This window comes from Microcaecilia unicolor, chromosome 5 (assembly GCF_901765095.1).
Source record: "Microcaecilia unicolor chromosome 5, aMicUni1.1, whole genome shotgun sequence".
Lineage (NCBI taxonomy): Eukaryota > Metazoa > Chordata > Amphibia > Gymnophiona > Siphonopidae > Microcaecilia > Microcaecilia unicolor.
Window position 1 is genome coordinate 359783875 of NC_044035.1, and position 10784 is coordinate 359794658.

General features: G+C 45.2%; 1 protein-coding gene across 1 annotated transcript in view; it reads left to right on the forward strand.

The window, feature by feature from the left end:
* The window catches only part of TANGO6 (transport and golgi organization 6 homolog), a 178950-nt gene extending 169209 nt beyond the window's left edge, over window positions 1–9741 (forward strand). The window contains exons 17-18 of the mRNA XM_030204644.1: window positions 1097–1210; window positions 9105–9741. Coding sequence (XP_030060504.1) covers window positions 1097–1210; window positions 9105–9281 — 291 coding nt within the window. The 3' untranslated portion in view covers window positions 9282–9741. The remainder of the gene's footprint in view (window positions 1–1096; window positions 1211–9104) is intronic.
* The last annotated feature ends 1043 nt before the right edge of the window (window positions 9742–10784 follow it).

Sequence of the window (10784 nt, forward strand, 5' to 3'; positions counted from 1 at the left end):
ACAGACTGGGGAGCAAAAGCTCTAACCACCGAGCCAGCCCCAGTTAATCAGCATTTTATCCTCTCTGTATCAGATGACAAATTGATCCACCCATTGTAACACCAGTTCCTGTGAGAGTGTCAGATCGTGTGATGAGGCCAAACTCTTGTCACTCTCTGGAAGAGCAGGTCTGAGTGTTCTGCTATTGTGTCCCTTTGAGACCACACTGATGCCAGCTCAGATCTTCCCGTCCTTTAAAAATCCCATTCTACTTGTTAATTTACTGTGAAATTCATGCAAAATTTTAAACTTTTTTCTAAAGTGGTGTGGTAGCCATATTAGTCCATTCTTAAAGGTAATAAATAGACATAAAACAGAGAAAAAAAAATAAGATACCTTTTTTATTGGGCTAACTTAATACATAGTTAGTTAGTTAGTCCTATAAAAAAGCTATCATCTTATTTTCTTTTCTCTGTTTTGATTTATTTCTATTTAAAACCTTTTTCTGTAGGTGTTGGTGTGTCACATAGGTAAAGAGCACATTTTCAAAAGTTAAGTACATAAGTAATGCCACACTGGGAAAAGACCAAGGGTCCATCGAGCCCAGCATCCCGTCCACGACAGCGGCCAATCCAGGCCAAGGGCACCTGGCGAGCTTCCAAAATGTACAAACATTCTATACATGTTATTCCTGGGATTGTGGATTTTTCTCAAGTCCATTTAGTAGTGGTTTATGGACTTGTCCTTTAGGAAACCGTCTAACCCCTTTTTAAACTCTGCCAAGCTAACCGCCTTCACCTCTTCCATGTCCAGTTTTGTTTTATTACTTCATGCACCTAAAATTGATTTGTGCATGTAAGAGAAACAAAAACAAAATTGAATGCACAGACAGGCTCAGGTGAGCATGTTGAGGTGTTTCTTCTTGTGCATTCAATTGGTCGTCTGTTGGAGGGTTTTCTCCTTATGATAGATTCTTGTTTCAAGGGGCTGGTGATTTGAGCTGAAGGCAGATAAGGTGATCTGCCCCCTTTATAAAGTCAGCCTTCCCCGGGACACAGACTTATGCTTTGTCCCCACTAATAAATGTTCTGGCGTTTATCCCTTCTACCTGTCTTAGGTGATGTCCTGTCTGACCGCGGTGGTGAAGATGGATTGTGAGGCTGAAGTACGGAGGGCAGGTGTCCATGTGGTGGTTCTGCTGTTTCGTGGTCTCAGTGAGAAAACAACAGAGGTGAAAGCTCTCTCATTTATCCTGTCTTCATTCCTTGTACCCCGCCCCCCACCTCAGTTGCCTGAAGCAGGCAGCCATCCTCCTCCCACATCTGCACTGTCAGTAATATTTGTGCCACCCTCTTTCCCAAGCCTATCATGGACCTGGGCCTTGTGTCCTACATGGCTGACACCACCAGTGAAGGCGCCAGGCAGTGTCGAGCTCACTGTATTCTGAGCACCATTCAGAAAGGAAGGATGTCCGTGCTGAAGACACTCCTGTGGCTGTTGGACAGCATTGTCACACACAGGCTTTGCAAGGAAGCCCTGTGCTTGAAAGCCATTTCTTTCAGAAAATGCACGCTTGCCACGATACTGTATTTAATAACATAAGAATAGCCATACTAGGTCAGACCAGTGGTCCTTCTAGTCCAGTATCCTGCTTCTAACAGTGGCCAGTCCAGGTCACAAGTACCTTGCAGAAACCCAATTAGTTGCAAAACCGCATATCACACAGCACAGACCACCAGCTGACCCAAGCGTGCAGTCCCTCGCCTCTGGTCTGCTGTTGCCCAGAATCTCTTTCCTCTTCCCTCACACACACGTTTGGGCAGGACTTACAGAGGCAGAGCTACCTACCTTGGTCCCAGTGTTAACGGTATGGTAGTAATTATGGACTGACACTTTTTAGTATTACCACAGGGGTTAATACACCTTTGGGGGTTCTTCATTGCTCAAAGCCTTGTGGAACCCCTGCGCCAGGGAGAAGACACCTCTGTGGAAGCCCTGTTCAGAGAGCCTGGCCTTTAATCAGACATAGCTTAGTTCTCCTGCCCCAGGAAGAATGGCCGTTAGTCAGACATCACACGGGAGCTCTGCCATATGGTGATTGGCCCTGAGAGAGGTGAATACTGAGCTGCAAGCAGAGTCTCATTACTGGAGTAGCAGGAGGTGATATAGGGCAGAATGAGGTGCATCAACAGTTACGTATGGATGCCTGTGTCTCTCACTACTTCATTAAGACTAGTTGGGGTTCGAGTGTGGGAGAGAGAGTATATCGAATGCCTGAAATAAAATATTTCTGTTATTGGATGCACTTGTTGCCTCTCCCCTCCCAATCCAGTGAGAGTGGGGTGGATTTGTGTTCTAGAGCCATTTGTTCTCTGGTGTTTGATTTTGTAAACCTCTTTGAGTAGAGAGGTGTGGTAGCCGTGTTAGTCCACTTTTAAAGGTAATCAATAGAAATAAAACATGGGTTTTCTAGCCCATTATAAACCATAAAATGCTACTGCTTTGTCACCCTCCTATCTCCATGCATATCTCCCTGTCCCTCATCCACCCGACTTCTGTCTCTCACCTATCCACCCCCATCCTGTTAGACTGTCACTGGAATGCTTTGATGTTTCACTTATATATACTGTCATCTACCAACATTTGCTTATTTCCGATCTGACGAAGAAGGGCAACCTTCGAAAGCTAATCAAGAAATGTATTAAGTTATGTCCAATAAAAAAGGTATCATCTTATTTTCTTTTCCATGTTTGATTTCTATTGATTACCATTGTAAACCTCTTTGGAATAAGAATTTTCTTCAAAAAAAAGTAGCGTATGATAATAAACTGAGCAAAGTCCGAGAAGTCTGAAATTGTCCTCACGTTTCCACAGCTAGTGCTTTCGAATTTGGCCTGGGCAGACTGCAGACATTTGCGTAAAGCCAGGACTGGGGTGGGGGGAGGCAACGGACAGAGTGGGGGATCAGGACATGCCCTTTACACATTGCAGCACTAGCAGCTACGTTAACCCCTCCCTCCCCACTGGGCACTTCCAGGGAGTCAACAACAGGACTCTTGTTTAATTTGATTTCATGCCTGTTGCCACAGGGCCAAATCTCACAGTTCTTGTCACAAGACTGACCCTCCGGCAACAGGAGATGATGTCAGATTAAACGTATCTCCTGCTGCTGGCCTGTAGGGGCGCATGGTAGGGAGCTGTATAGTGGACTGTTGGGCTTTAAAATGAATGCAAATAGAACGGAAGCATCGAAAGTATATTTAACTTTTGAAGGGTAATTTTTCATTTAAATATGCTGAGGGTAAGAATTCTGGAGGATTTGCAGAAGATCTATAAGTACAACTTTGAGCCACTATTTAAGAAATTGTATTACAACCCGGATGAAAGCGAGGTAACTTAGCATGACTGCGCCATGAATCTAGTATTAAAATGAATTTGCATCCCCCAGTGCTGGTTTTATTCGATCATTACCTATATCTATACCCAGGAACACAGTTGATAGGCTTCAAAAGAAAAGAAAAAGGATATTTGATTGTCTATTGGTGATATTTGATTTATTCTTACTGTACACCGCCTTCAGTGAATTCCTTCAAAAAGGCGGTAAATAAATCCTAATAAATAATAATTATATATATTTGGACTTCTATATGCCCTAAAGAGTCAGGGTGGCCTAGAGGTTCCAAACCTTTACACTATCAGCCAGCTGAATTGAGGGCCTGATTAGATTGGAGGGAGGGACCAAGGTGATAAATCATGGGTCCAGACTGAGCAGACCCATCTCCAGGAGGTGCCACTGAACACCTATATATGGGTCCCCAAAGGCACACAACCCATTCCTTTAGGCCACATTAAAAAGTTGGGATCAGGTTTTGGGTCGCTTAAAGGGAAGAAAGATGACCTCTGTGTGTGAACCCATTTTTTTAAATCAAAGGTCCCCAGCAGAGAACATACAGGATATGGAGAGAGAAAAGCCTGTAACTAGTAGGGAAGCAGGGCAAAATGCTTCAATTTGAAGATGTACAAACAGAATGTGGGCTTCAGGAGCACGATTTTTATTAGTATTTGCAACTGAGACTTTTTGTCATAAGCAAAGGGTTAGGGAGAGATCTGGGGAAGGAGCTAGCTCCATTTATCCATGGAGTATAGAGGGATACTGCATGGAAAGATGACTGTGGAACAGGGGTTGGGCAATCAAGAAGAGATTGTGCATTGGCCAAATTCTCTGTCTGCCTCCGTATAAATGCTGGAGAGGGTGTGGTCAGGATGGCACATTTATCCATATCTGGCGGGAATGCCCTTTGGTAGAGGTATTTTGGATGCGAGTGGAAGTTTGGTTAAAGAGAAACGTAAGTAAAACATGGCATAAATCACCGCAACTAAAATTAGTCACATCGATGGGCGGTCAGTGTATTCTATAAACCACACGGAAATTTAGGCTTACTTTATAGAATACGTTGAGGCCTTTTTTTTTTTTGTTACATTTGTACCCCGCGCTTTCCCACTCATGGCAGGCTCAATGCGGCTTACATGGGGCAATGGAGGGTTAAGTGACTTGCCCAGAGTCACAAGGAGCTGCCTGTGCCTGAAGTGGGAATCGAACTCAGTTCCTCAAGACCAAAGTCCACCACCCTAACCACTAGGCCACTCCTCCACTGTTGCTACTATTCCATGTAGAAGTCGGCCCTTGCAGATCACCAATGTGGCCGCGCAGGCTTCTGCTTCTGTGAGTCTGACGTCCTGCACGTACGTGCAGGACGTCAGACTCACAGAAACAGAAGCCTGCGCAGCCTTCTACATGGAATGTTGCTAGTGGAATAGCAACATTCCATGTAGAATCTCCAATAGTAGCAACATTCCATGTAGAATCCCCAATAGTAGCAACATTCCATGTAGAATCTCCAGTAGTAGCAAGATTCCATGTAGAATCTCCACTAGTAGCAACATTCCATGTAGAATCCCCAATAGTAGCAACATTCCATGTAGAATCTCCAATAGTAGCAACATTCCATGTAGAATCCCCAATAGTAGCAACATTCCATGTAGAATCTCCAGTAGTAGCAACATTCCATGTAGAATCTCCAATAGTATCTATTTTATTTTTGTTACATTTGTACCCTGCGCTTTCCCACTCATGGCAGGCTCAATGTGGTTTACATGGGGCAATGGAGGGTTAAGTGACTTGCCCAGAGTCACAAGGAGCTGCCTGTGCCTGTATATAATCTAGCCTTTATCTGTAATTACAGGCCAATAGCCTCCATCCCTCTTTTTTGTAAACTTATGGGAGGGAGTGGTGGCTTTTTCATTTATCAGAATATCTGGATCTTGTTACTATTTTACATTTTTCTCAGTCTGGATTTAGGTCAAACTTTAGCACCAAGACTGTTATTGGGTCACTTGTTAGAAACATGATGGCAGGTAAGAGCCAAATGTCCCATCCAGTCTGCCCTTCCTCAGTAACCACTAACTCCTCCTTTTCCTAAGAGATCCTGCATGCCTGTCCCACACTTTCTTAAATTCTGACACAGTCCTTGTCTCCATGACCTCCACCGGGAGGCCATTCCATGCATCCACCACCCTTTCCATAAAGGAGTATTAAGTGGAATTATATAGTGGAATTAGAAAAGGTGCAGAGAAGGACGACAAAAATGATAAAGGTGATGGGACGACTTCCCTATGAGGAAAGGCTAAAGCGGCTCTTCAGCTTGGAGAAAAGATGGCTGAGGGGAGATATGATAGAGGTCTATAAAATAATGAGTAGAGTGGAACGGGTAGATGTGAAGCGTCTGTTCACGCTTTCCAAAAATACTAGGACTAGGGGACATGCGATGAAGCTACAATGTAGTAAATTTAAAACGAATCGGACAACATTTTTCTTCACTCAATGTGTAATTAAACTCGGGAATTCGTTGCCAGAGAATGTGGTAAAGGCAGTTAGCTTAGCGGAGTTTAAAAAAGGTTTGGACGGCTTCCTAAAGGAAAAGTCCATAGACCGTTATTAAATGGACTTGGGGAAAATCCACTATTTCTGGGATAAGCAGTATAAAATGTTTTGTACTTTTTTGGGATTTTGCCACATATTTGTGACCTGGATTGGCCACTGTTGGAAACAGGATACTGGGCTTGATGGACCTTTGGTCTTTCCCAATATGGCAATACTGATGTACTTATGTAAACCTATTTCCTCTCAATTCTTCCTATGCCCTCTCATTCTAGAGTTTTTAAACATCTCTATCATGTCCCCTCTTTCCCGCCTCTCTTCCTGCGTATACACGTTAAGGTTCCTAAATCTGTCCCTATATGTTTTATGACAGAGACCGCTAACCGCCGTTACCCACATCCATGGTCAGTTTTAAGGGGACGTCCTAGAATGTAGAGTGTGAGTTACAGAATGAAGGTGCAGGATTTATATTGAGCGTCTGTACAATCCTGCAGACTAGGCTGAATGATGCTGTTTACTTATACTGGTGTCTGGGAATGGGGGGGGGGGGGGGGGGGTTCTTTATGCATGAAGGCACTTATAGTGTCTTTCATTGCTTATTTAAAGGTAGAGGGAGGGGTTGTGATGCAGGCATGATGCATAAAAAATGTCTCTTTGGCCTGCCTTCCTCTTTCCACCCCAGAATCTTCTGTCCAGAGACACCACTGGTCTGCTTGCTTTACTGACAAGAGATCCTTGAAGAACCAGTGCCTCACCCTCACAACTAAAGCCAGCTCAAATTTTAAAGTGTAGGCAGGAGGGGAGAGGATGGGGAGGTGTAAATCTCTGGCCGGGGGGGGGGGGGCGAAAAAGCTAATCCCAGCTCTGCATTTCAGATTCAGAGAAGGACCAGTCCTGCAGATTCTGTCTCCGCTTCCGGTCCAGCAGGATTCCTTGCTGTTCTCTTGATGATGTAACCTTCAGGACAGGCAGCAGAACAAGAAAAGTGCTGTTGTAATGTGTGTTATTTGCTCCTTTGCTTCCAGTGCAATGGGAGGTCTTTGCCACACAGGTTGCTGGAGTCTGGGTGTAACCTGCCCTCCTCTGCAGCCTCAGATCCCAGGGATTTGATGACAATCCCTCTTTCCGCCAGCTCTTTGATGTGAGGGGAGTCCACACATGCCAGGATTTAGTGGGAAGGAGTCACCAGGACAGTTCCCCTGAAGCATCTAGGCCTTGGTCTTTGGTACCTGCTGTCAGGCACGGTCTTAGGAACCAGAAGACAGGCAGTGTCTGCATCCTGTGCGACTCGCCCTGTCTGCATGCATGTATGTTGTCTGTGTTTCTGAAATGTGCTAGAAGCAGATAGTCGGTGACTATCAACAGCATAAAGGTGTCAGTGTGCGAAATGTTCTGGACCAGACTAGGGTGTCTTAGTCTGCTTCTGAAGCTGTGTAAGAACCCAGTGTACTGATCTGTAAGGTTATCAGCTGTCTGTGAAGGCCCAGAATAGTTAGTTACATTTATTTCATATGCTGCAATCTTGGGTAAATGTAAGCAGTTTACAAATATATGAGGTTGATATAAAATTCACACAACACAGGGAACGTCATAAGACTGGGAAAAGCATAAGGAGTTATATTACAATTAGATAAGGAAGACTTGAAGACTGCTACAAATACAGCGCAAGTGGAGGCCGGGAGCTTCGTCTTCCCTTCTGTCAGGATTACCGAACCTCTGGCCCTCCCCAGGTCAGGCTCTTGGCCTTTGGTAGAACCCCTGGCTGTGCTGGTGCTGCCCTGGATGTTTCACCTGCTGCTCATCCTGCCTTTGGTGAAGGTCTGTGGAATGTCATTGATCTGAGCCAGCATAAGCATTAGGCAAAGCTAGGCAGTTGCCTAGCGTGGCAGCTTCTTTTGGGGGGGGGAAGAACCATCAGTGCACATGTTTACCTGCAGGAAGGGTGACGTTGTAGAACCATGTACATATGTGCATGGACGATCTCAAACTGTGTGTAGATATAAATAAATATATATACACTTACAGATGTAATACATAAGTTTTATGTGTATCTAAAAGTATGATCACTAATCGGGCATTGAGGATTGTTCCAGGAGGGGTGGGGCTGTGGCAGTCATAATTGTGGAATTCAGTTACCAAAGACTGAGGGGTGAACTGGGGCCTGAAAATGTTTTGTAGGGTAAGGGGGGCAAGGCTGAAGGTTTTGCTTAGGGCATATAACACCCTGGCACTGGCCCTGTATTGATCAGTGGTTCACGTTTCCCTAATTTCAAGCTCTCCTCACTCCTTGTTTCTGTACTCAAAAAGTACAAAGACTAGGGGACACTCAAGGAAGTTATATGGAAATACTTCTAAAACAAATAGAAGGAAATAGTTTTTTCACTCAACGAATAGTTAAGCTCTGGAACTCATTGCTAGAGAATGTGGTAACAGCGGTTAGTGCATCTGGGTTTAAAAAAGGTTTGGACAAGTTCATAGTCTGTTATGGAGAAAGTCACTGCTTGCCGTAGGATTGGTAGCGTGGAATGTTGCTACTATTTGGGCTCCTGCCAGGTACTTGTGACCTGGATTGGCCACTGTTAGAAGCAGGATTCTGACCCAGTATGGCTACTCTTAGGTTTTTAACAGCCAGGGCCAGCCCTGTTTTTGAGCTACTGTTGGCACTTGGCCCTGCAGTGGGTCTCTGCATATGCTCCACTTCCCTTCACACCCTGTAAATACCATGTGTATTGGCACCTAACCCAATAGCAGGACATGGCCAACAGCAGTGAAATGCATTAGCAGTCTAATGTGAAGCAGACTGCCCTTGTCCTTCAGAGAAGCAGTAGGCTGAAAATCAGGGAAACCAGGGTTCAAATGCCTCCAAGTCACTTCTTCCTCCATTGCCTCAAGTACATAGTTAGGGATCTGTTTACAAAGGTGAGTTAAGCTTGGTTAATAATTGCAAATAATGGGGCTTGCATTATTTAGTAAATAGAATCCTTACATTGTAAGCTCTCTGGGAACATTACAGGAAAAGCATGAGCTAAACCCACACCCCTTCCCACGAATGGGCTGAGGGTGAGATTCACAATCTGCAGTCTGGCTTTCAGTGAGTTTGTTCAATGCACTTGGGGATGGGGATGAGAAAGTGATCTAGCATAAACCCTGCCCTCTCTTCATGTATGTGCGGTGTCTTCCTCTGCAGGTCCTGCAGGATGTGTTGAAGGATCTCTACCGTCTCCTGAAGTATGTGGTACAGTGTGAGCACGACAGGGCCACCATTCTGCATGCCCAACTTGCACTGCAGGAGCTGGATGAGATAATCAGACGCTTCCTGTTTCCAGAACAAAAATTGGAGAAGAAGATTGTTGTGCTGCCTTAGGAGAACAGAAACACCATCGTGAGGTTTGGCAGCGTCCCAGTAACTGAACTGTCGCTGGAGCACCAGGAACCGTATCTATATTACCGAAGAGCCAAGATTTCCCACTACCTCCAGTACTGCTCCTGTTAAATGGCCCAGATTGGGAGTGAAATAGTCTGCGTGTATTCGGCCTGCCCTGAGGAAGCATAAGAGAGCCTAGTCAAAAGCACAAATTCACACACCAGGCCTAGGAAGGAGAGCAAAGTGTACCAGAATGAGGGCTTCATTAGATGTGAGCAGTGCTGGCACTCTGATACAGGTGCACAGAAATGAACCATTTATCCGTTTATGTAGTGATGTGTCTTGATTTAAGCAGCGTAAAACACAGCTTTTGTGGCAGAGACTAGTGACTGTTGTACTGTTTATTTGATTTAATGTAGTGGGTAATAATTGGATTGTTTTGTTTTTATTATGTATGTAATTTTGGAAACCACCTAGGTGGTATATAAATTTTTAAATAAATAAAATTAATTGGAGGTCACGTGACGCTATGAGGAAGGGTGGTCGCAACTGAGCGCCGCTCCGGCCCTTATCCTAAACCTCCGAGAATCGTACTGAATTTCGGCCCCAAAAAAACGTGCAGAACGAACCTGGAGCAGCAGCAGCACGCAGGGGTGAAAGCCTCCACAAAGAAAACGGCTCCGATGGCGACAAAATCGACGCAGAAGGAAAAACTCAGAGGCAAATCGGCGGAATCCAAGATGGCGGCGTCCCCGGATCCCGCGGGATCAGTTTCATCGGCCTGGGTGGCGGAGATCACCACAGAAATGTCGATGGTTCTGGAGGAGATGCTGGAGAGACGTCTAACACCAATAAGTACCAAGCTGGAACAGCTGCAAACGCGGATGGAAGATCTGACGCGCGAGTGTGTGGCTTTTCAAACGAGGACGAGCGAGGTGGAAGACAGAATGACGGAGGTGGAGGAGACACAAAAGACGATGCACAAGAAAATGGAGTCGGTGGAGCAAAAATTGGAGGACCTGGAGAACAGATCCAGACGGAACAACCTGAGGCTGGTGGGGTTCCCTGAAAGCGTGAGAGACCAGGATTTAACAGCGGAGGTTGAACGCTGGCTTGCAAAAACTGTGGCATTTCCGGCTGAGATGGGCCCAGTAAGGGTGGAAAGAGCCCATAGACTAGGACCCCGCAAGACTCATATGGACAAACCCCGAGTGGTTATCATGCGGATTCTCAACTTTGCCCACAAGCAATTTATACTGAAACATTCACGTGTGGACAAACAACTGTCATATGACAATAAGCGGATTCTGTGCTTCCAGGACTATTCAGCAGGAGTGGCGGGACGCAGGCGGGCTTTCTCGCCAATATGTACAAAACTCTTTGAGTGGAAAATCAGATTTGCTTTAATATATCCTGCTAACTTAAAGATTACCCATAAGGGAAAAGACTACTCTTTTGACACAGTGGCGGAGGCGCAGAGGTTTGTCTCACAGATGGAGGAGG